At 44.8% G+C, this 25362-nt stretch overlaps 1 protein-coding gene across 4 annotated transcripts; it reads left to right on the top strand.

Annotated features, from left to right (window-relative positions):
• Positions 1-997: 997 nt before the first annotated feature.
• Positions 998-25197, top strand: pik3r2 (phosphoinositide-3-kinase, regulatory subunit 2 (beta)). 4 transcript variants are annotated; one of them, XM_088310807.1, is made up of 16 exons: positions 998-1210; positions 6508-7265; positions 13886-13978; positions 15069-15146; positions 15770-15922; positions 16326-16539; positions 16615-16700; positions 16919-17021; positions 17148-17246; positions 17332-17512; positions 17702-17821; positions 17933-18075; positions 18141-18317; positions 18399-18470; positions 18552-18722; positions 19051-25197. In XM_088310807.1, exons 2-16 carry the CDS (start codon positions 6947-6949, stop codon positions 19256-19258), a joined length of 2217 nt encoding a protein of 738 aa, XP_088166933.1. In that variant the 5' UTR covers positions 998-1210; positions 6508-6946; the 3' UTR covers positions 19259-25197. The 4 variants fall into 4 exon arrangements, with proteins under 4 accessions (XP_088166933.1, XP_088166932.1, XP_088166935.1 ...); XM_088310806.1 differs by lacking the exon at positions 998-1210 and adding an exon at positions 5131-5275; XM_088310809.1 differs by lacking the exons at positions 998-1210; positions 13886-13978 and adding an exon at positions 5131-5275.
• Positions 25198-25362: the final 165 nt, after the last annotated feature.

Here is a 25362-nt window from a genome sequence, read left to right as displayed (position 1 = left end):
GTGTTGGATACATTTTGGAATGTGTTTTTATCTCGTTTTGTACCTGTCAACACCCTTCTGTCATCATATATCTTTTTTTTTTTTTCATTCTTTGTTTAAAATTTTGCAGGGTAGCTCTCCCAAAACACTTTGCTCATTGTGTGTGTGTGCTGCACTCCATGTGAGGTGTTTGACTGTCATTTGATGTCAGGACCCAATTTTTGTGTGTTTTTAGTGTACTTCCCTTGTCTCCATGACAACTGGACCTCGTGACGTTCCTACTATGTGGGGATCTTGTTCAGACTGATGTGCCAATGTCTATTTTTTTTAAGTGTCTTAACAGTGCTTGAATAAAATATTCACCCAAAAAGGACAGCTGAGTCTTTACGTACAATCTGTTGAATTTTTCACCTGCATTTAGGTTGTGACCCGTAAAATTACTACACAGAGGTGGGTACAGTAACCAAAACCGTCAGGTTGGGTCGGATGAACTTCAACTTTTATTCATGTACTGTACTTGAGAAGCCTCTTGAGTGTTTCTTCACTTCTAAGTGGAGTTCTTGTATCCTGAAATTGTTAAAAATAAACCGAGTCTTCAGTGGCTGGAATGGCCGACAACCCACCAGGCAGTCATGTGGCTTTTTCAAGTAGAGACATGTATGAAAACTCTTTGTTCCCCTGATGAACTCAGAATTTAGCTTAATTTGATGACTAATTCTGGGTTAAATACGTTATTCTTTTTCTTAACATGACTTTCCCCCCCCCTACATTTATGAAGTTGTTATAACATTACTACTTTTTTTCCCCTCAAATAGACATTTTTTAAATTCCTATGACATTAATAATTCGGAATTATTTGCAACGTAAATGATTTTAGCTCGTCAATTGTTTTAGGCCTTGTCGTCCCTCCGGAGCCATTGCCAGAGGGTTCGTACATTTCCGTGCTGCTTCGGCTCTTTCCGCTGTCGTCCTGGCTGTTCCCACGCGTCGGCCTCCCCCCTCCCTCCCCTCCCGTGCTGGAAAATGGCTGCGTAGGGGAGCAGGGAGTTCTGAATCTCAACGCGAAAGGAAAAGAAGGCGAAGTGAAAAAAAGCAGAGTTTTCCGCAAGTTCCGTGCACCGCTGGAAGTGTCCGTGTAACTTTGTCCCAACATTGAGCGACTCCTTCTGCCATTTTGCTGAGCTTCGAACGACGCCACTAAAAAGTGAGAAGACTCAAGAAATATCCACGGGTGAGTTTTTTTTTCTCACCTCCTCCAACTTATTGCACATTTCCAGTGGAGCTCGAAGCAGTCACTGTAACTTACTAGAAAATGATGGAAGTCTTAAATCGCGCTTGGCGACACCAGTTTCACTTGATCACATTTTCTGGACGTTTTGAAGGCGAAAAGTGGTATTTTGAACTCTTATTTGGACAGTAAATGTTGCGAGCCGCCTCGCTTCGCAAGTGTCGCAAAGTTACGCAGTGTCGTTTTTATTTCGTTAAAAGTTGCTTTCTCTAACTAGTGTTTTGTTGCTTTATGAAATGATTTTGTGGCGAATGATTCACCAGTCGTTGACATTTTATTTATTTATTACTCCTTAACAATTTTATACCGTTCTAATTGGATGGTCTTATTCTTATAAACTAATATCTTAAAATTACTGTAGCCACTATAACATGAACGTAATTTATAATTCAATCAAAATATTACTTTTTGCACATAAAAGTTGACGTTGTAGCGACCTAAATGTGTGCAAACAAACAGTTCTTAAAGTTGAAATTTATTAAAATTTATTGAATTTCAAAGTTAAATACAACTGAACTGTACTTGAGCAGTGATTGTTTCGTGCCACGAGTGGTACAGATATTTGTGTTAAAAGTAGACAAATAAAAGTAAACCCACAGACTTTCTCCAAAAATGTTTGCTACAATAATATTTACTTTGTACCCCCACTAATGGAATGACAGTATTCTGATTGTTATTTGTGGAATATGATTAAGTAGAACACGGCGCCTGTTTTTATCCATCTCAGCGGGAAGTCAATTTCGCGTTGCTGTCGACTGAAAATGACATCACGTTGCCTTTAGTCAATGATTCATTTTTATTGTCATTGCTGTACAATACCATTTCGATAGCTTGATGTCACACAACAATATAAAAAAAAAACCTCTTGGAGTAACTTACTCAATGTTGTGCTCACAGTGAGAACAGAAAAAAATCGTGTCACGTTATTTAAATGCTAGCTTGCAATTGCTTGACTTTTTTGCTTTTAAAACAAGTATGTTTCTCTTATCAAAGTAATTTCTTTCTTAGAAATTTGACGGTTAAAAAAAAATCACTGTCAAAGAAAAAAAAATCAATGTCTTTTGAATTCAAATTGAAACTCAGATGGCACAAAATCACAAAAAGCTAACAATTTTTTTTTAAATGATCCAAAACATATGTGTAAAAAAATATTGCACGGGTAAAAATTCAATGTATTTATTCATTTATATAGTTTTTATTTTTTTAATGCCATTGTACAGAATGTTGCGTTGCTCTGTGAGTTGTAGGCCTAAAGTGTCTGAAAGTCTTTTTTTTTTTTTTAAAGTGGCTAAATCTTGTCTAAATGCCAAGAGTGACTTTCCAAAGGTGTTGGAATTAAACGTATGCTCCCTCACTTCACATTTCAGCAGAAGGAGTCCAGCTGGGATTATTTTTGTTCCAGGTCCTCCTGCAGGGGAGGCCCCGTTAAACTCAAATGGTGCTATTTGATCAAAAAATAGTAACGGACAATATCTTTAGGGCCGCCATCGAAACACTTTTTGATGTCAGAAAAAAGTGGATGTTGTTGAAATGAAAAGAAGACTCCAACTGGCAAGTTCTACAAATAAGAGACAAGTTGTTTGGCCGTCAGTCGCGAGCTCATTATACGATCAAACCAAAGAGAGTTAATCGTCGTAAATTTAAACACGACAATGTTCACAATAAAATAAAGGCCACATTTTTAACAGAAAACACGAAAAACTAAAACAAATACTGATTATATTTTTATTTCGCGGATGTTGTTTCATTTTAGGTTGTCGCAGATTTTAGCACAGGTGGCTACCATCATCATTTTTTTCCCCGTCAAAATATCACTTTTGCGCGAACGCGAATGATGAACTGCGATGTAGCTTAATTTGACAATTTCATAGCACGTAAGAATGCTGAAATGCCGTATTTAAAAAAGAAGAAAACTTTTTTAAAACTTTTTTTCCATTTGTGCTCCAAATAGAAAATGAGTGAAAGTGAGTGTCGTGGCTCCGAAGCGCCTCACAACGCCGCACTTTTATGAGCTTGCTGCAAAGCAAAGCCTTGAATTACTTGAAAATTGCGCGATACCCAAGCGTCCATTTTAGGAGACGTCGTCGTGAAAGGTTGGCCTGTCTCACGTCTCCACTGCGGCGCCGTCGATTTTTCACTTGCATGTGGCTCCATGGCCCAAGGCCAGCCTGCACGCGTGCACGCCTGCACGCGCGCACGCGTGTTGGTGCTGCCTTAGTCGTCCTCCAGCAGCACAGCCATAAAGTCGCAACACAAACTTTGCAGCATTAATTATTTCCTTCCATTCACCAGCAATCACGTTCTCTTTTCCAGCCATCGTCTCATTTTTTGGTGTCTTTGCGCTTTGCTTCGTATCTGATCTGAACAATTTATTTATTTATTTTTTTTTATTATTTTCTCCCCACTCAACTTACTGTCACGGTAAACCGTTGCAACTCTTTGCATTTGCCGCCACACCTGATCCCTCCGAAAATGAAACGTGTCAAATTTGGCTTCACCCAACGACACGATGATCGACGATGATGAAATGGTGACGCTTTTACTTTTGAGTTTGCTTGCTAAATCGGACAGATGAGATTAGATTGAACAGAAACATGTTATGTAATCTCACCAACAAATGAAGAAAGAACACATTTGGAGTCATTTGTGGCTAAATACTGCACCGTACAATGTTATTTTATTTCTTTTTTTTGCAATTATTTTTATCCAACCCGCAAAAATGTGAAACTTGCTTTTACTCCTATTTTTCACAAGCTTGACCTCAAAGTACCAAGACATTTTTTTTATTTTATAGTGCAGATCAGCTTCACAAATGGTGGATGCTTTTTAAAACATGCTCTTCATCCTTTATCAATTTCAGATGCGAATTTGTGTCGTTCCAAAATACCTGACTCCAAAATTGAACAATACAGGAATAAATGTGGATTAAAGTCATTCAAATGAAATGATCTTTTTTATCAAGCGCAACGTCGTCACACATGAATGACATTTTTGAACGCTGTCAATGATTTCCGTTTTCTGCGCGCGACTTATTTGCCAGCCAGTTGCCACCATATTTGAATATGCCTCGACTGGAACGTTTCTCCAAAATGCAGATTAATCTCTGATTTCATCCAACGTGTGTCCGAAATGTCAACTCAAAGTCCCGTGCGTGGTGAAAAGGTGCAGTTGTTTGGGTCGCATCCATGATGGCTGCCTAGAAACATTTTCTAATATTAGAACGTTTCCTTGATTTGCCCGGCTTCTCTGGTGACTGAGTAGCACGTGGCGCGGGCGGCAGCCAATCACGTCGCGGGAAGAGCTTTCCCTCGCTCTAGCAACAGTGAGTTACTTGCTGCCTATTCATTAATTATTTTCCGGTGGTCTCCCTCAGCCGTTTGGAGTCCGCTGACAGCAAAGTGCTCCTCTCGCTCTCTCTCTCTCTCTTTTCTTTCTTTCCTTCTCGGGCTGAATTGAAAGTCGTCCATGAAAAGCAAAGAATAAGGCGCTAGAAAATGGAAGGGATGGATCTTGCGATGCCGAGCCGGCCGACTGCTTCTTCAACACTCTCGGAGCACGACTCTTCTTTCACCTTGCGCGACGCGCAGCACTTTGCGCACGCCGGAACTAAGTCGTGGAAAAAGGATTCGCGCACGAGGGCGCTCGCGACCGCAACGTTCGCCGTTGACTTTTCCTCAACTTGTTTCCCGCCGCCGCCTTCGGACTGTAAACAAACCGGACGGCAACTGGATCCACCATTGGACTTTTTTGCTGAGTGAGGATGGGGGGGGGGGCGGGGGGTGTCAGTCAGAGGCAGGACTGGGTTAGAGCAGGTGGAGGGAGAAGGGAGGGGGTAGGACTAAAGGGGGGGGGGCTGTGTTCTGGTGGTGTGAGGATTGCGGGCTGTGGTTGGGTATGCCAGTGCCACGTGTCTCGCCTGGCACCGCTCGCTTGTCGACTGCGAAGGATGTTGAACGGAGAGTCTGGCTGAGCCTGTCCGGCGCGGCGGCGCTCTCGACCAAAAGTGGGGTGAGTGTTGCACTCGGCTGCATCCTCTCGACGCCATAACTCTTCCATCGCTCGCATTTCTTTTTTCGTTTCCCCAAAAAAAGAAATTGTTCGTGGACGCGCTGCGTAAGGAATTTATGTTCTCTTTCCAAATGTCGCGAGGGGACCGACGGTGTCATGTGCTTCCAACGCATACCTCTTCGGTATTCAAAGCGAACCACTTCCATTCGGCGTATTTTTTTTCAAAGCATTTTGGTGTCTGCAAGGCATCGCTCCAACAAGATGCGCTCATCCATCCGCCGCTTTTGGTTGCACCACGTTGGGCCTCGCAAAGCGGGCCTACGCTTATTTTTGTTTATTTATTTATATCCGATATGGCTTGCAAGTCGTGCCACCGCGAACCCCAAAACCCGCATCCGGCGTTCAAGATGTCGTGGCTTGCATCGACCCGCCTCCTCCGTCGCATAATGGTCGTCCTTGGCCGCCGATGTTTGCGCTTCATCGGCAAACGCTCATCTCGTCCCTTCTTGCTCGCTCGCCGGTCCACATTTTCAAATGCAACTTTGCGACGTTCGGGCCCGCTGGCGTCTCAACCGACGTTGATCGCATTTTCAGATTTTGATATTGCGATGACGTTGATATTTGATCATGGTGTGAATTTTATTTGCCGCTTTCGTTTTTTTTTTTTTTTTTTTGCCTTTTGCTGCATTGAGTGGACGTTTTGTGATGTGCCCGGCCGGCTTTGGCATGGCTTGACTCTGAATCGTCTCGGCCCGTTCGAATGCAACTCTTTTGACAGAATGAAGCCCAAAACATTTTGGCGTTTTTTTTTCTTTCTCCAGCAAGCAAACGACTCGGAAGCCTTTTGCATCTTCCGCCAAATTCGAGCGAGCCTTGCTTCCTTGGTACTCTCCTTCAACGAAATCTTTTTCTTGGAATGGTTTGCGCGGCGATGCCGATTTCACAGACAAAGTTCAGCAAATTGTGACGCATCTTTTAAAGGCGCGAGCGAAGGGAACGCCGGCTCCCGTCCGGGCAGCGAGTCCGCTTGTCGTTGGTTATGACGCAGCATCGTCACGCGATCTTCCTCCTTTTCTGACTCCGTTCGACATTTTTTTGAGGCGCTTTTAAGATCCGATGCGCCTCGATACTGAAGGCACCGCTTTGGTTTATCCAGACTTGCTCTAATGACTCCTGCTTTTTTGGCACATTTATTTATTTATTTATTTTTTTGTGGTTTTAATATACGGCAGGTTGGACGTAATCCCTGGAGCAGAACATGTGGGAGCTTTACAGAACCGAAGAGGATTAAAGGCCGTCCCGCTCCGCCGCCGGTACTCCAATTTCAAATTTTGAGCAGCGCGGCCCTCGACTGGCAAATTTAGAAGCCGGCCGCCTCGCCAGCAGGTGTTCGCCGCTTTCAGGAGCATGTTGCCGACGCGCTCCCTCTGCTCCATCATCTGGCTCAACCGGGGAATCAAGCTGAGGAAAGTGCAACACTTCCCCAACACCGGTCAGGTCTGAAAAAAAAAGCCACCTTGCCGACGCGTGAAAATGCTTCTCAGCTTCGGGTGACTCCGTGGCTCGTCTCCACCCCCCGTCGAGCTGGACCCTCTTATTGCGAGGAGACTCGGCCTGCGTCATCAAAATCCTCCACTCGGCGGCCATTTTGAATCGTGCTTCCCTGGCCAAATGGCAACGGAAGGTTTCCAGTACCGTGCGCTCTACGTGTTCACCAAGGACCAGGAAGAAGACTTGGATCTGCAGCCGGGCGACCTCCTGATTGTGAGCAAGGCCTCGCTGCTGTCCGTGGAGAACTACCGCGAGGGCCGCGCCGAGAAGCCCGAGTGCCTCGGCTGGCTTCTCGGTTACAACGAGCGCTCCAAGCAGAGAGGCGACTTCCCCGGAACGTATGTGGAATACGTGGGCCCCGTCAAGATGGCGCTGCCGTCCAGTCAAGCCAGATCTCAGCGACCCCTTCCCGCCGCTCCCACACCGGAGTCATGTCAAGGTAAGGCCACGAGCGTTGTTTCTTCAAATTCAATATCATGCGCTAATGTCACTGGAAGGACACGCGTGACAAATGTTTTTTTTCTTTTTGTCAAAAATGAGAAAATGCTTCGTTTTTATTGCAATTCTATTTTCATATTTTTACATGCATGACACATTTTTTCCATTGGTGTCCAACTCCAGGCCCGGGGGCCAATCAAGTGACTGGACCTTATCTTGGATGTCAATTAAAATGTGTATTGCCTTTTCCGAGGGCTGTACGCCATCGTTAAGATTCCATTTGTAGCGACATTTCTGACTTCTCTTTTAATGCACTTAAAAAATTATATATATATATATATAATCCTATTTTTACAGTACATATGATATATTCAGATTCTAGTTTGTCAGAACATTGTTCTTGTGTTTTCTTCCGTGTACCTCTTAAAATTCATTTTGTGTCTTTGAAGGTGCATTCACTTTTTAGACAATTTTCCGTCACTCAGAAGGTTTTCTTTTTTTTTGGAAGCATTTCTGGCAAATCGTCTGGGTCTTGTTGACGGCGTGATTTCTATCTCCGTGCTGACATACTCCGATACCGCTGACCTAAATAAAACGCGCCATGTTTCCTATAGTCACAGTTTTGCACACTCAGGTCAGATAACCATCAAAGGCTTGTTGAAGAAATGTTTCTTCCATCGGCGTGTGCATTCTTTTCAAAATGACCTCAATCATAATCATTATTATTTGCGTTATAATGCGAAGTTTGGTGGCACGGTGACATCGCATGGCTGTATCTCTTGTGGAGTTTTGTGTCGATTTTCCGTTTCACGCCGGTCGCTATCCAGCTCCACTTTAAACAGTCATTGCCATTTTTAAAATCTAAATTCAATCTTTTCTTGTTGAAAAAAAATTATTTGTGAATATGTAATAATGCGATGTGATGTTCTTCAACGACGTTGGCAACAAATATTTATGAATCGGCTCAAAATGCCATTTTGATCCACTCTCGTTGTTCGAATGTTTACGAGCGGAAAAGAGACTTTGATGAGAAGACTTTTATTTTCTACTTCTCGCAATTATTTTTGGAGTGCGGGCATTGATTTAGTAATTCTTTCAATTATTTTTGACGCGTTTGCGTGTCAATGGCCTAAAAAAATGTTTTCATTTCTGAGAAAATATTTCCAAGCGCTCAGAATGAAAGAATTGCTTTCAAAATCATAAAACAAACGCAACGGAATGTGAAAAATAGAAAGGGAGAAAAATGTCTCCAGATTCCTTTGAGAGCAAATTGATATTGCGTTGATAGCGTTAAAAGTTGATCATCTTAATTCAAGAGAGTTTGTGCAATTCTCAAAAGTGTCAAACCTGATTCGCATTTCATCCAAATCCAAGCGAGTGGATATTTCCTCCGGGACGAGAAAGAGTTGATTACACCTCGGCAACACCCTTTTGGATTTCAGATGACAAAATCAAGTGTGGTGAAAAATGCCACAAATCCGAAATGTTGTGAATTGTAATAAAAAGCCTGCCTTCACAATTGTCGTTGCCTTAACCTGCGCTCCAAAGCCGTATTCTCGACAATTGTGTTTTTTTTTGACAGATGGCCCAGGTTTGGCTCTGAGCGCATAAACTGTGAACTCTGCATTACCTCGGCTTGAGGCAACTCGCCATTCACGACACGCTCGACTAAAGCGTCCCGCATTCAGATTTTTGGAAAAAGGAAATTGTGTTCTTTTCTCACAAAAGGTTTTCTGAGTGCTTGTCAATTTCAGTGCTCAATTTCCTTTGAGTTTTTGGTGGCGCGTTGACGGACACGGAGACAAACGAGCAGAAATTGTCTGCGAGTGCAGCACCAAGTGATACTCGTCTCAAAGACGCGAGGAGGGGGCGGAGCGCTGCAATGAATCAACGACACTGTGGTCAGACCCAAATTGGACAAATCTTACTTTCTTTTCTCCGACATTTTGGCCATTGTGTAAAAAAGTGCTTTTGTCCGCGGCGGCCTTATCCACAGCGTCGCGTTCTCGCTTGCAAGATTCAAGAACTACATTAAGCTGAAGTTGCGGCATCCAGTGAAGAGGCCGTTTTTGGGCTGGAAGCCCGTGTTGTTTTTTGGAACTGTGCGTGGATGTGCTGGTGACGGTCCACACTACTGAAGGGGAGGGGAAAAAAAGAAACTCATCATTTGTTGTTTTGGGTTGAAATACATCTTTGATGATGCCAGTGTTGAAACCTTTCTGACAGAATAATTTTCGTGTTTTCACGAGTAAAAGACAGCCATGGAATTTGATTCTTTGCATGATTATGGTCGCAAGCCCAACTTAAAAGCTTCGTGAAGAAACAACAAAGTTGACTTTTTGATCAAAATGAAGACAAAAATTCCTATTGGCACCGTGCTCCCGAGCAAAATTGAGTTGTTGTAGAGTTCATTTTTTTGTTTGCCTTTTTTTTTGACTCTTTGACTGCAATTGCCTGCAGAGGTGAACCACGCTCTGGCATGTTTGCAAACTCCTCCCTCCTCCTCTTTCTGCAGCCTCGCTCCCCGATTCACATACACGTCTGATACTGTCTCTGGGCGCCCATAAACCATGTAAGCGGGGCCAGTTCTCAGAAAGGAGAGGCCTCCTCTCCCTCCCCGTGCTACTTGGAAAAACACTTTCAAAGAATCCATGAAGGAGGTGGGAGAGTGTCTGAGACGGACGGTAGAGAATGGGAAAAGATGTGGACAGGCTGAAAAGGGGGCATGGGGTGGGGGTCAATAGTGAAAGCCAAAGCCACACCATTCATCTGCGAGCATAGCAACCAGCTGGATTCGGTTCCTGGACTTAGGCAATTGCAGCACGTTTCGGGTCGCACGGCTTCCTTGCGCTCATTTTCTCGGTGCATTTTTTTTTTATTTAGTATGAGAGAAAGAGAAAGACATTTTAAATGTGGTCTTGTTATGTTATTGCAACAACATTAATGACCTTGTTTGCCTTTCCACTTGAATCAATTGTCATTTAGTTTTTGTTGCCACACGTTTCACTTAACTGTCGCCTGTAACGGTGTTTTGGTAATGTAGTGTCTCCGTCTGACCACTAGGGGGACGATGTCAAAGGATTACTTGGACGGGAGCGCGGTGGCCCTTCAGAACGTTGTCATCCATGTTCACCTTGACGTTTCTCCACACTTTTTTTGTTTTTTGTTTTTATCTGGACTCAGAAGCTCACATGACTCAGTTCAACATCACTTTCAAGCTACTAAGTCTCAATTAGTTGAGCATTAGTGACCATATATGCATGCTTTTTTTTTTTTCACCTAACATGCTTATTATTTTTTTTCAATATTCCCGAGAGAGCAGAGTTATTGTAGTTTGGGAATTTTAATGATAGTTCATTTTCATTTTGTTTTGAGTTTTGCTTTTTAAATTTGAAACACACAAACTCACCTTCGAGGAGCGGTGCTGTTTTTTTTTAAACAATTCTTCGACAATTAGTTTTGTAAACGTAAAATGTAACATTTCTAAATCATTTTAGTTCATTTTGTTACTTTTTGTTCACTAAAATAACTTTGATTATGAGTAACAATATCTTAAGTCAAGTGACGGGAGAACCTCACAGTTATTTTTCTTTTTGTTCAAACATCCAGTTTCTGCCAAGTACTGGCGATCTGGAGTTGTGTACGCGTCACGTGCATTTGCGGTGGAGACCAACTTGAACACGTGCGGCGTGGAAGCGAGTTGCGACAGCTTGGCCAGGTTGCTCTTGCCCGCTCGTGAAGTTTTGCGTGTCTGTTTAGTGGGAGTTGAGCGAAGACACGCAGCCGTGAAACTTGAGCGGCCGCATTGCAGACTGTTACTCGTCATTGTGAGCCAGGCACCAACTGGTCTTGTCGACACGGAACAAGACAAACGCACGTTTGGTGTGAGCGGCGTGACTTCGAATTGGCTCGGCCTCTCTTTTGGAAGACTCGAGCTGATAAGAAGTAGAAATTAAAAATGAGAGAAGGACTTGCTCGAGGTTAGAACTTTTCGTATCGGCGGCCTTCACAAATAGGGCCTGTATCGCCCCGATATGATACCGAAAAACAAGCAGCCTTCACGTTTGCGATCCTTCTTGAAACAGTCGACATCTCGCGAGATGATGGCGTCCATTTTGTTTTGCAAGGTCAATATGACGGTTCGTTCCTCAAAGGGAGAATTTTCCAAGTCCTTCCGCTCATCCCTTCCGTTTGCGTGCCGCCTGGCTCGGCATGTAATAATTAGCTCCGCATTTAGCTGCATGTGAGTTTTGGAGCCTTTCGTCACCGTCGAAGTTTTCCCCGAGAATGAGCGTGGCGCTTTTCCGCAAGACGAATGTCGGCATTGGCGGCTTGTCCTAAATTCAACTTTTGTTTGCATGACATGGATCTTCAGCAGCGGTGTGAATTCTAACACTCAGACGCCAGGAGCCTGACGTCATCACCTTTAAGTTCTTTTCGCAACCTTAACGTGAGCACAGCAAATCTGTCACGCGTCTTCCAATCGCAGTCTCGCCAAACATGCACGTCGACTAAATGGTTGAGTGCACGACAACAGCTGAGGTGACACAAAATGTTGCGTTGTGAGGTGACAAACAAAAGAGGATTCAAAATGATTCGTATGTCTAGCGTGCGTTGCCGATGTGTCTTCGTTCGAGTAAGCAATCCCTCTTCAGGGTCCAAATGTCCACTTTTTTTTTCTCGTTTTTGCTTACTCAAACTGGTGATCATGAACAGAATTACAATTCTTCTCAAGTGATTTCAAATCACAATTATTCATAATTAAGGAAGAATTTGACGTCGCATTCGTACTAAATTAGACTTGACAGAAAATAGTTTTTACCGACGTGAGAAAGAACTCCCAAAACCACTTTGCTACGCTTGCATTATTAGAATTAGAATTAGAATTAGAAATCCCTTTATTGTCATTGAACTCAAGAGTGCAACAAGATTAGAGGGCTCCCCTCTTATGAATTATGACCATAATTTCATTTTTTTTTAAACGCTATAACTGCCGACAATTCGATATTGATATGTATCGCGATAGTTAGGTGATTATTAATAGAAAATGGGATCAATAAATGATGGATCCCCCCCAAAAAACAAAACATGCTGAGCTGGCGCGTCGCAAAACAAACAAAAAAGGTGTGGCGACAGGTGGACTTTCCAGCCGAGAACGCCGTCCCCGCCAACGAATGCGGTTGTAGAATAGAAAGTAAAGCGTAACGTCTTCTATCATGCGAAGACGACGCCGTCCGGACAGCTTTTGGCAGGATTGGTCCCTTGAGAGAAGCCAACGACCGATCGGATGACGTTGCGTCTCCGCCGCTCGCTCGATGACATTTTGCAATGGCGTCAATTGATTTTGTTCCTTTGGCGTTCCAGCTCAGCGACGCCATCTGTCACGCCATCTTTCCAGAATTGCAATTTCTAAACGTGGCATATTGTCCACGATGATATCGTGTCACGTCGTTCGGTGCCAAGCGTCATGTCACGACTGCACAAGTACACCCGAGTGAGAGCTACTGGCTTGAGAAAAGAGGGGGGGGGGGCAGCCCGTCCAGATGGCCGACGGGGATAAAGAAGAGGCGGACGTCGTCGGGCTCTGTGTGTGCCGAAGACGCTGCCAGGCAAAGTTTTCATGTTTAACTGGCAGGCATGGAAACGGAGGGGGGGAAAGAGAAGTTGGATTAAAAAAGGTTGACAACAAAAGGCAGCAAAATGAAGAGAGAGTGGAAAAAAAAATCCTGGAGAGAAGCAGGACAAGGAATGTTGGAGAAAAGGGCCGAAAGCGAGACATTCAGGGAAAGTGAGAACAAGAAGCAGAGAGCGAGCGAGTGAGCGAGCGAGAATGGAATGTGCTGACACAGCGTTTCTTGTTGAACTCCCCAAATTAATAATCGGCAGGAACAGAAGCCCCCGGTCAGGCCCGGCCCTCCCTGCTCCCGGTGTTGACCCCAACGAGCCCCCACCAAGCTCCCGGGACCGAATAGGAGGCGCTGCGTGCCTGGATGTGGTGGCCGGGCCGCGCCTGGACGACTGCCACAGGGCTTTTGCTTGTTCAGGAGTTTTGATTAAATCCTTTATTGTGCTCCACTCACGCAAAGAGCGAAGGCGAAGCGGTGAGCGGGACCGAGCGCAGCGAAGAGGAGGAGAGAAAAAGAAAAGAAAAGAAGGGGAGGGGGGCAAGCGATGGAGGAAAAGTTTTTTTTTTTTTCTCGTCTCTAATCTTTCACTTGGACTCAAAGCATGTTGGGTTTTGCACACGTACGCTTGGAACGGACGTGGAACGAGTTTTGCTGCTTTTTGCATGAAAAACTTGAAATAGCTCACAACTGACGACGTCGTTTCTCACATTTGGACGTCACAACATTATTGAGCCATTTGGAATAGAATTAAACACCATATATTTGGTGATACTTGGACAGCTATTTTTTTTTTTCAGGTGAATGCAGACATTTTGAGCACCACCAGTTTAGTCGGTCGGTCGGGTGTGCAAAAGACAAAAATGACTTTTTCGTCACGTGTTCTTGAGCATTGCAGACTTTTAAGTGTGGGCTTGTCAATCTGACGGCCCCCCGTGACTTTCTTTGCGGACGCTCCGTGCCGGATGCGTAACGTGGCTTTGTGTTGTTGTTTCAGCCGCTTCGGCGCCCGACCTGAGTGAGCAGTTCACGCCGCCAGAGACGGCTCCCGCCGCCCTCGTCAGCCTGATCCAAGCCGTGGAGCAGCGAGGTAGATCCGATATCCGTGTCAGGCCGCCGAGTGACTCGCTGTCTTGCCATCTTTGAGCGCCTGTCCCGTTCCTCGCGCCATCTGCTCCTGGGCCTCATGCCGGCGTTTGCGCAAGTGTAGACGGACGACCGAGTGGGTCCGGTCACGTTGCCTCCTTTGTTGCCTGCTTGCGCGTCGAAAGCACTCCGAGTCAGAACTTCCTCATCAAGGTTTTGTCTGACGACGGCAACGTGGCGAGCACGTCCCTTTCTGTTTTTCTCGCGCGCTGCGTCACTGCATTGAGTATGAATTGGATTTCTTTGCGCGGCGTGGTTTTCTCAACTCCCGAGAGCCCAAGAAAGGACTCTTCCGATGCAAACTTTCGGGACTCAATGTTCCTGGAGGATTTGATGCATTGGAAAGAAGTTCACACCAAGTTTTCAGAGTGGAAGTCGGAGAGAAAAAAAAAAGAAAGCTTGTACTGGCATGAATTGGATGTGGAAAATGGGATATCAAATGTTTCTCTTGAGTTGGCCTTTTGTGGAACGACCTTTTTTTTTTGTGGATCCTAAAAGGAACCAAAAACATCCATGCGTGAAGTTGATTTTGGTGTGTCCGTCCGTCCAAGTGCCACAAACGTTTGACACACTACGCCACTGTGCAAAATTCCTTCAAGGAAAACATTTCATGGACTCCATTTGAGCAAGACTAAAAGGAACAACTCGCATTGAAATTAAACAAGTTCAATAAATCAGCTTATTTTATTTTTATTTTTTTAGTTTTTTTTTTTTTATTATGATTTGGCAGCAGATTCATCCCTCATTTGTGTTTGAATTCAAGCCAAGATGTCAAAACTTTCTAAATGATCAGATCTTCTTGATCAGCCGCTGTGGGAACTCAAGTCAAAAATGTTGCAACCCCGTTCGTTGTTCTGACAAATTTTGCGTTGTTGGAATAAGAGTGACGCAAACAAAGTGAGCCGTTTTCTGCAATCTCCAAAGGCTGACATTTTATCCAGCAGCGCCCCCTGCCGTCTAAAATTGACGTCATAGTGCTCACGTTGGAGACGTCATGTGACTGAAGCCAGAATTATTTTTCCTCTTTTTCCTAGGTCTGGATTCCCCAACTCTGTACCGGACAAGTGCAAGTTCCTCCATTTCAGAAAGCCTCATGCAAAGTTTAATTGCCGGTGAGTCGGCCCGGCTCTTTCCGTCAGCATCTATCAATTATGTTTAGAACGGACTATTCTGCCGATAATCCCATCGATTGGTGGAATTAAAATTTCTTTTGTGTTATGACACAAGAAAGGAGTTATTGCTGTCGTCCACTTGGGGGCGCCATCGGCGTTATCTGCCACAATGAGCGTATTTGGCTTTAAGATGTAATGCCTGCCTGGGAGAGCGTGCAGTTTGTTTTGTGCGTCTGTTTCTTAGTTGGCTGACACTTTGCCCGTCTGGGCGACCGTTGCCGTTGCGGCCGCAGGTCTACTCTTGTTTTTGACAACATGAGAACGTGACAAGTGGACCTCATCTTTATGGAATTTCCGAAAAACACCCCTAAAATCCTCCATAACAAATAAAGTGCCGAAGAAAATAATAGATGGCCGAGTGTATTCAACTCTCCACGCTGCTCTTCTTCACGAGCGCTTTTTAAGTTGAATTTGTCCCAATCGAGTCGTCGAGGTCCACCGTCCTGCATGTTTCCTTCCTGTACGACGACGCATTTTCTTCCGTAGCATGCATTGTTGTGTGTGTGTTTTTTTTTTTTTTAACCTCCTGTAAATGAACACGCTTGACTTGTTGTGTTCTGCAGAGAGCGACTTCACGCAGACAGACGTGGGCATCTTGTCGCAATGTGTCTTGCGCTACCTGAGAGAGCTTCCCTCCCCTGTCATCCCTGCGTGCGTTTATGCGTCCCTACAGAGTGCCATCACGCGACAGCAGCAAGTCGTACGGCAGGCGGCAGGTACAGAGCACATTTCGTCGGGCTGCATTGACTCCAATAATGATTTCATTGATGTGTTGTTTCGGAGGGTTTTAAATTGTCGTAATATAAGAAAAATCGTAATAACCAAGATATTGAATCACAAATCGCAGCGTAATCAATAATCGTGATCTAAAGCTAATCTTCACGCATTGGGAGGCAAGTGGCGTCCTCGCACGTGGCCATTCTCTTTTCAAAAACAAGTGGCCAATCTTACGCGCTTTTCAACTTAGGAGTCAAAGAGCCGCCGAGTGTTTCTTCGGTCTTCAAATTGGCTGCTTCAAGTCAAGTCATCCGACTCGAATCCGCCACCTCTAAATTCACGCTGACAAACGCAGAGCGGCCGATGTTCAACCTCGCGTTGGCTCCTCTTCACGTCCTCCAGATGGCGCCGTCGCTGGCCGCCACCACCGAGAGGTCAGCCGGGTCCTCGAGAGCTCATCCGCCGTCCATGTCCATCACCGCCTCACCCTGCAGTACCTCCTCACGCACCTGGCCAAGGTGACGCAGGCGCGGGCCAGCAACGCCTTGGACACGCCCACGTTGGGCAAGATCTTTGGACCGCTGCTGATGAGGACGACGGGCCCCTCCAGCACATTGTAAAGTTTGGTCACCGTGGCCGCCGGGCTTCTTTTCGTTTGGTGTCGATCGATTGTCAAATCGTGACTTGACAGGTTGTCGTTGGATGAGGAGTTGCCTGCCCTCGTCGTGGAACGGCTTCTGATTGAGAGAACTGCCGAACGAGACCTCACACCGCCAGGTAGTTTCATTGGATGCCAGAGACAAACTCTCTTTCCTTATCGCAGCCGTCCGTTATCGAGCGGCTGCTCCTCAGTTTAATCCCATTCAAAGTAGTCATTCGTCGTAACTCCGCAAGTGGAAACGCTGACATCGATCCTACTTGAGAGTTTACTGAAATTTAACCATGTCCCCCCCAAAAAAATCTGGTTCACATTTTAAATGTCTTTTTTTTTCTAGTTCTTCCCGCAAAGCCAACAAAGACGAAAGCGACGCCCACAGCCGTGACGGACGCAAGCGCCCTTCTTGGTGATGCTGAATGGTACTGGGGGGAAATCTCCAGGTAGGTTCAAATTGAAAAATGTTCACAAAAAGATGTTTTGCAAAGGACATTGACGGCGCAATCGAACTGGAGTTCGATCGGCTGCGGTGCAAAATGTTGACGAGGAGAAGTTTTGTTCATTGGCAGGGAGGAGGTCAATGAGAAATTGCGAGACACTCCGGATGGCACCTTCCTCGTCCGCGACGCTTCAAGCAAACTGGAGGGCGAGTACACGCTCACCCTCAGGTGAAGTAACACAACTCAAATTGCGTTGGACGGCAAATCTAAAAGTCAATATTTTCTCTCCTTCTCCTTTTTCCGCCCACGACAGGCGAGGAGGCAACAACAAACTGATCAAGATTTACCACCGCGATGGCCGTTATGGCTTCTCGGAGCCGCTCACCTTCCTGTCTGTGGTGGAGCTCATCAATCATTACCGACACGAATCGCTGGCCCAGTACAACGCCAAGCTGGACACCAAACTTCTCTTCCCCGTTTCCAAATACCAGCAGGTGGGTCGCCGTTGCGCGCAAAGAGAAAAGTCAACGTTTGCCATCGTCAACGTTAATATTCGCCCTCGAGTGCGTCAAATGGGTTGAAAAAAAAAAACGGCACCAAATGAGATGTAGAAAATGAAGTAAATATTTCCTCCTCCACGATTCTTTCGAACTCTGATTCACGTTTTTGTTGGCTCGGTCCAGCTGGTGAAGGAGAACAGCATTGAGGAAGTTGGTGAGCAGCTGAAGATTTATCACGGCGAATACCAGGAGAAGAGCCGCGAGTACGACACGCTGTACGAGGACTACACGCGCACCTCGCAAGTAAGATTCTCTTGTCGGCCATTGTTGCATTTTTCTTCATTCGACTTTGACCTGGAGTATCGACTTGATTTCCATAAATATGGTCACCGGTCAATCGCGATCGTTTGACAGGAACTGCAGATGAAGCGCACGGCCATCGAGGCCTTCAACGAGACCATCAAAATATTTGAGGAGCAATGCGAGACTCAGGAGCGCTACAGCAAAGAGTCTCTGGAGCGCTTCCAGCGCGAGGGCAACGAAAAGGAGATTCAGAAGTGAGTTTGGCTTAAACAATGTGTCCGTTGTGTCACGTGTCACTTCCGCGACTCGCTCTCGTCAGAATCCAGAGCAACTCGGAGCGTTTGAAGTCTCGCGTGAAAGAGATCCACGACAGCAAGCGGAAGCTGGAGCAGGATTTGAGGGAGCAGGTCTCCGATCACCGAGAAATCGACAAGAAGATGAACAGCCTCAAACCTGACCTCATGCAGCTCCGGAAAATTCGAGACCAATACTTGATGTAAGGCCACGCGTGCACACACTCGCAAAGGTTCACTCAAAGAAAAAAGTCTTGATTGCGTGATGCCGTTTTTTTTTCCAGATGGCTGACGCAGAAGGGCACAAGACAGAAAAAGATTAACGAATGGCTCGGCATAAAGAATGATGCTGATGAGTAAGTGTGTGTGTGTGTGTGTGTGTGTTGACAATACGGCAGCACGTCCGCAAAATGTAACGCCGGCGTGTGTGTTTCCAGCTCGTCCTCGCTGGAGGACGACGAGGGCTCCCCCCATCATGACGAGTGCAGCTGGTACGTGGGCGACATCAAGCGCACGCAAGCCGAGGAATTGTTGCGAGGCAAATGCGATGGAACCTTCCTCATCCGTGAGAGCCAATCACAGAAAGGCTCCTACGCCTGTTCGGTTGTGTAAGTTGCTCAAATGCAGTCCAAAAAAAAACGATTTCTTCTTGATTTTTTTTTTTTAATTTTTTTTCTCGGTCCGGCTCGGAATGACGTCACGATCGAATGTGCAATCCAAGCCACTTGCACGAATAAGCGTCTCCCGCTTGTCTTTACTTTATTTCTTTTGACTTCTTTTGCTTTTTTTTTCTCTCTCTATTTTTACTTTCACATGTCTCGGGATTTGTGAGGCTTTTTTTTCCCTCCTCAACTCAATCCTTCTCCATTTCCATCCCTGCTTGAGACTCCGCCTCGTCTTTCTGCTGACTTTTTTTTTTTTTCCTTCTCTTTGCAGCGTGGACGGAGACACGAAACACTGCGTCATCAACAAGACGGCCACAGGTTACGGATTCGCCGAGCCCTACAATCTCTACTCGTCCCTCAAAGATCTGGTGCTTCACTACAAAAACGTCTCGTTGATCCAACACAACGACCAGCTGAATGTAAATCTCGCCTACCCGGTCCTGGCCCGCTCGCAGAATCACAACCAGCATCCCAGATGAATTCACCACCAGCAGACACGGGGGAGGGGGGGGTTATCACTCTCGTACATTTTGGGGGGGTTGTGGGTGGGGCGGGGATAGGGTCTCGTTGGACTCTGAAGAAGCGGTCGCTCTTGCGTTTAAGTGGCGAGTAAAATAATTTTCACAAGCATGACTCTCCGACTAAAAGCCGGGCCGCGTTTTCCATCGGATCCGAGTGGCGCCGGAGATGTCTTGCAGGCCGCGTGCATGCCGACTCGTCCCGTCAGCTCTTTACAGTTAACCCGTCGCGGCGAGCCGCTTTAGACTCGACAAAGCCAGCGTGAAAATAGACAAAAACACGAGAACAAAAATGTGTTCGAGGATAAGCACACCAAAAAAAATTCTGAAGACGAGGAGGCAGCAATGATGGGAATATTTTACGGGCGGCATTTTTTTTTGCCTTGAACACATGATCGCCCTTTCTAGACAAAGGCCCGAAGTGTTATTCGGCACACTGCCTGCGAACTCTCCGTAGACAAAAGCCTGAGCTGAAAAGGACCGGCTTGCCGCAAGCAGGCTGCTCGCTTCACACCTTAAGGCGGCTGACAAGCGATCGGACCGCGGTGGCGTCGTCACTGGAGCCTGGGGGACATTTTGTGGCGTGGGAGAAAAGACCAATTGAATTGGACGCTTGTGTGAGTAGGTCGTCATAGCTTTGAATGAGCGCAAGCCTGTGTCGCTCGTGGACAGGAAAGCTGTCAAAGTAGACAAAGCTGCAGCTTTAAAAATTTTTTTGGGGTGGGGGGGGTGTTGAAACGTTCTTTATTTCCAACCGCTTTGGTTGGTTGCTCTCTCTCAGCTTGCCTCCGTTTGAATTGAGGAGGGACAACCGGTTAAAAAGAAATAAGAATCCAACTAATAACGCACGGTACATCCGTTCCCGTCACGATACACGAAATGGACACGTATGTTGAGTGCAGTTCCTCAGGATGATTGAAAATCGCGGAAACTTCTTTCTTTCTTGTTGGGTCCTCTTCAAGACTGTTGCACTTGTAGCCCTTGACGCAACTCTTAGTGCTTTTTTTTTTCGGCGTGTCTGCTTGCGATATGCGAAAGAAGGCCAAGGCGCTTGCACAGCATCAAGTCGCGTGATTATTCTAACTTCGGTACTGTATTTGCTTGGTTCCGAGCTAGACTGTTTTTTTCCCGCGGGCCTTGCAGATGTTTTAAAAAAAAAAAAGGTAGTTCCTCTTTATGCGCTTGATTGTTCGTTGGATCACAAGCTTGACTCACAGAGCTGTTCATGCACAGAAAAAAAAAAGAAAAAGCAGGCATAGAACAATCGATTTCAGACCGATTCGCAGTCGATTGTGTTTTCCGACTGGCGCTTGATTCCGTTTCCTGCATCGAGCGAATGTGAGCCAAATGAAGGAGCTCCTTTTTTTTCTTCATGTAGCAAAACCGAGAAACTTTAAATCGTTTTTTGTTTGTTTGTGAGAGATTACGGAGTCCTTCGCGTTTGCTTTTTCTACCTGTCGTGCTACACAAATTTATGAGACCAAGTATGAGATCATTTGTTCTGAAAAACAAAAAGTATATTTCACATGATTGAAAGCCACTCTTTGCTTCAATTCCAAATAACTCCAATAACGATTTAATCAAAATGTGGAACTAAAAATTGTCATTTAAAATGAAAACAACTCATCAAGATTAAAACTCAAGTCTTTTGGCGTTCCAAGTGAAGTAGAACCGAACGGGAGTGGGTCCACTTTGACAGTAAACGCCGGAATGAAACGTTGACGCATGACGCGTGCTCGTATTTGCGCAACACGCGAGTACGCGCAGAACAAAAAGCTTTTCCATTTTCTCTGATCTTCCTTTCAATTCAGGTCTGGCTTTCCGAGCTTATGTCATGTCCAGCGTGAAGCGCTTAGACCGTACTCTTGCCCAGAAAAAAAGAAATGGTATTTTTGTAGAAGGCTTTCATATTTTTGGATTTCCAAAAAAAAAAGTCAAATCAAACGTGGCCAAACTCCGCTGTTGAACGAAAGAAGCGTGCGACGAAGGGCGATGAGAAGACGTTGACATCAAGTACGCTTTCCGTGATCGTGTTTACTGACAACTATTCTTCTTTCACTAACTTTCGAAAGTCATCTTTGTGTTTATTGATACTTTTTATTTTCCAATTTTTTTGGAAATGAAAGCAACTTCCCAACTGTTCCTTTCCGGCATCTTGGCCAGGTGGATTCACTTGTTCTGTACTTTGCACACACTTGTTTCTTCTGCACAGTCGAACTCGGAGGTGAGGTCAGCGCTCGCGTTTTGCTTCGACGAAAAAAAAAAAAAAAGCGAGCGAAAGATTGAAAGTGCCTTTTGTCAATAGTGATGAGCGCGTCCTCGCTTCTCGGTTGTTGTTGGCGCCCGCCGTGCTTTTTACCGTTCTCCGTCTGAGGCGTGCGTGCGTGTTTTAGATGTCAGGTCGGCTTTCGTCGCGCCTCCTCGTTGTTTCCATGTATTCTCGAATTGTTCCATGTTGTTGCTCTCACGTGGTGCACGCTCACTTTGCACACGTCGTCTTTTTCTTTTTGGTCTTGTCTGCGATTCACACAACATTGTGAACGTCGCCTGCCCAATCGATGAAACACTCGGCCAGGGCGAACGACTCGGTCAAATGATGCGCCCTTGCGAACGTCCTTCATCCTTTTTCTTGGACCAAGACTTTCCTTTTTTTGGTGGACTATTCGAATTGCGGGTGAAATTTCTGGGAGAACTGAAAATGCGTCGTTACCGTGACAAGCGAAATTCATTTGGCCTTCTTTAAACTTTTCAAAGCGACTTTCCAACCATTCAGTGTTGTTTTTTTAAGACGTGAATGAATGGCAAGATGTTCTTGGACGTCCACTTGCGCCGAATGTACCGAAATATTGAAAAGGTTGGACACAAAGAAGTCCAATGATAGTCCACATGTGTGAAAATAAATGCGACCCATCAACGACCCGTCTTGTTAACGGAAAAAAAAGGCAATTCTATACATTGAATTGTCAAACTCATGAAAAATCAAGCCTTTGTCTCCGCTCTCAAATGCTGTAAACGCGTGAGTCCACCGAATGCCGCTGCCATGACCTGGAAAAATGAGTTCTTCATCCTCTCGCATTTTTCGTTGAGTCGAGAAAAGACGCTTCAAGAAAACATCTCCGCGGGATTTTGCCTACCGCGACAACGAGGCTTTCGAAAGCAGCCCCTCGTGACGTAAAAAAGAAAATCAGAAATGACCGCGCTCTTTGACATCGGCACTCATGGCGGACCACGAGGCGCTCGAAAGCGTCCACGCCAGCCGACGATTTGAAAGGAAGACATTTTTCAGGATGGGCGAGTCTCGGAATTTCCGAAGTCTGAGTGCATTTTGGGTTGATTCCTGAAATTTCACCCGATATCTTCAACTTTTTGAGAGTCAAAAGTTTGAATTCTCTTCAAATACTTGACAGCTGGCTTCTCATACACTTTGCTCGGTGTTGCATCGAGACTAATTAACCACAAGCGTGTTTTGAGGAATCATCAAAAAAACCCACCTTTTTTTGTGGTTGTCATGGTTTCCGTGTCGGGAGTTCCCAATGTGGAGGTCGCCGTTATGGGATGTGTCGCTCGTGATTGTCAGTTGAGCGCAACTCGTTTCAGGGATGTTCGGTTGACGTTGGATCTGCTCCCGTTTCAGCGTTTCGTTTTTTTTTTTTGCTGAACGCTTTGGGCTGCCGTATTTTGTGAGCGGCGATTTGCAGACGGGCGCGATGTGGGCGTGGCGTTCGGGACTCACGCTCGCGCTTCACTTCCCTTCCTGCTCCTGCCTTTTTTGGGGTGAAACGCGTTTTTTCTATACGGCTGTTGATCATTTAAAGAATCCAAATATTTTTTCATGGGCTTTGGTACACTGTAGATGATCTTTTTTTGAAAAGCCCCAAGCACATTTTTTCACGGGCGACGAGGAACATGCAATTTGCTGTGTGTCAAAGTTTGAAACGTGAGCGATGTGATAGAGAAGAACTATTTTCAAGTCGATACTTTGAGATCTCTATTTTTGGATGATGTCTTTATCGTTTGGATGGCGCTTGAAACAAATGTTAACGAGGTGTCTTCGGGCTGTGCGGCGGCTTGGAAATCAGGGCGAGTCGTTGACGCTTTTCTTCCGAATCAGCTGCCGCGAGCTTCGGCGTACTTTGCGCTTCTCGTCCAATAGAATTCAACTTCACTAGATTCAACTTGATGATTCAGACGATGAAGCGAGCTCATGTTCATGTCTTGATATTTACGGCGCCGAGGCTATAGCATACAATATGTTCAACGCAAACCTGGCTGCTTTGCTGTTTTGTAATAGTGGAGAGATGTATTTTTTTTTGTCTCTCATTGTCTTTTGGAATATTTGTGAGTTGTTTTGTGACCACAAAAAAAAAATATGGAGTGAAGCATCGTGACTCTGAAAGCGTCCAACACAAGAAAAATCTGTCGACCTGACTGAGGATGAAAAAACAAAACAAAAGCGCGTACGTACGTCGTTCTCCTCGCTGCAGCTCTTCGCAAAATCAAAACAATGATGGCAAGAAGTGTATATTTTTTTTCTTTCGCTTTTTGGAGGGGGAAAAAAGTCTGTTAGAATTGTTTGTGTTTTGATTTTTGTTTGTTTAATAATAACCTTACAGAGCCTATACAGAAAAAGATAAGCTAGCGTGAATTTTTGTTTTTGCTCAATACAGAAAGAAATACAAATGTTTACAAAATGTAATTAACCAAATAATAAATATCCATTTCCGAGTCAATCTACCCCTCAAAGTGGCCATGATTGATTTGCATTTCTTTATTTCCTGTTGTTCTAAACTTGAAAATATTGCTTGTTGTTTATTTCTTTTTTCCTGTTAATATTTTGTGGGTTTTTTCGTTTGAGTTGTTCGAACAGCGATCCCTCTATTTTCCAACTTTGTATTCAACCTAACCTGCTTCAAAAAACACTGAGCCTTGTATGTTGCATTTTATTTTCATCTTGTTTCTGTGATGACTCTCAGATATTTCATGGGGTAACATTTTTATTGTAAATAACTTTGAATAACTTTAAATATTACATGACACCCATGTATAAATCAAGAAATCTTAAAGACTTGTTTTAGGTTTTTTTTTTTTTGCACTATTTGAACAAAAGGATTTCCTCATTTGTCAAAAAGCTTGTTTGATTTTCTTTTTGTTTAGCCTTTGTACAGTGGACATAAAAAGTCTACACCCCCCTGTTCAAATGCCACATTTTGTTTATGTCATCATGATATTGACCTATGACCTCAACAACTCGGAACAAAACAAGAAAGCAAAAGAATAATCAACCGAGATCATGTAATTGCACAAGTCTACACACCCTCATGGGTAGCAATAACGCTGGAAGAAAAGCTTTTTAAATGATCGATCTTGCTCTCATATCAGAAACAAAAGCCAGGCATTTGAGGTTTTTATATCCATTTAATAAGTGGTTAGCTCCCTCAATTGAATCATTGCAAGTGTTAACCTTGGAGAAAAGACTGGTTGGCCGTCATGCTAAAATCGTATCAGAAGGTTCAGCTAAATCAATAATAATAATGAAAAAAAATACTAAATAGTATTAATCTGAATGTCGATGCTGTTCACAGTGGACGTGAACGAAGCAGTGACAAAAAGCGACACCAAAGTGCACGTGAACTGAGGGGGAGCACTGTTGTTTCAGCCTCTTGGTTGTTCCGTTTTGTGACGAATCCCGCGCACACGCGCACACACACAAAGAAAAAAACAAGTTCTCGTGTTCACCCTCAGTCTGTTGGTCTGTCATACTTGACATATGACTTATTTCCATTCTCCTGTACAGCTTGCAGTTTTCTTCATTCTCACAGGTACTCTTTCATCTGTACGGTTCTCTCTAGCCTGATGCAATGATTTTAAAAGACAATAAAATATACAGCATATAAAAGGTGCTCTGGTGCTGTCTGATTCCATCTGTCAGTATAATTGCAAGTGGCAATGTGACTTTAATCCTATAAACGCAATAATCCAAATCGTATTCAATTGCTACGACTTTGTGACGTAAAATAGAAGACAAAGTTCATCAAAGGCCGAGTAGAACATCTGAGCTTCGTTTG

This window comes from Idiotropiscis lumnitzeri, chromosome 12, assembly GCF_059441095.1.
Source record: "Idiotropiscis lumnitzeri isolate Australia: NSW breed Sydney's pygmy pipehorse chromosome 12, RoL_Ilum_1.0, whole genome shotgun sequence".
Classification (NCBI taxonomy): domain Eukaryota; kingdom Metazoa; phylum Chordata; class Actinopteri; order Syngnathiformes; family Syngnathidae; genus Idiotropiscis; species Idiotropiscis lumnitzeri.
The sequence above is the reverse complement of the archived record's forward strand: the minus strand, read 5'-3'. Positions and strand labels throughout refer to the sequence as shown.

What these genes read in the sequence shown, in the direction of transcription:
- pik3r2 (XM_088310807.1), top strand. Translation starts at nt 6,947, where the DNA reads ATGGCAACGGAAGGTTTCCAGTACCGTGCGCTCTACGTGTTCACCAAG. An exon ending in CATGCAAAGTTTAATTGCCG is followed by an intron (nt 15,147 to 15,769) that starts GTGAGTCGGCCC and finishes TGTGTTCTGCAG; the next exon opens with AGAGCGACTTCACGCAGACA. An exon ending in TACTGGGGGGAAATCTCCAG is followed by an intron (nt 17,022 to 17,147) that starts GTAGGTTCAAAT and finishes GTTCATTGGCAG; the next exon opens with GGAGGAGGTCAATGAGAAAT.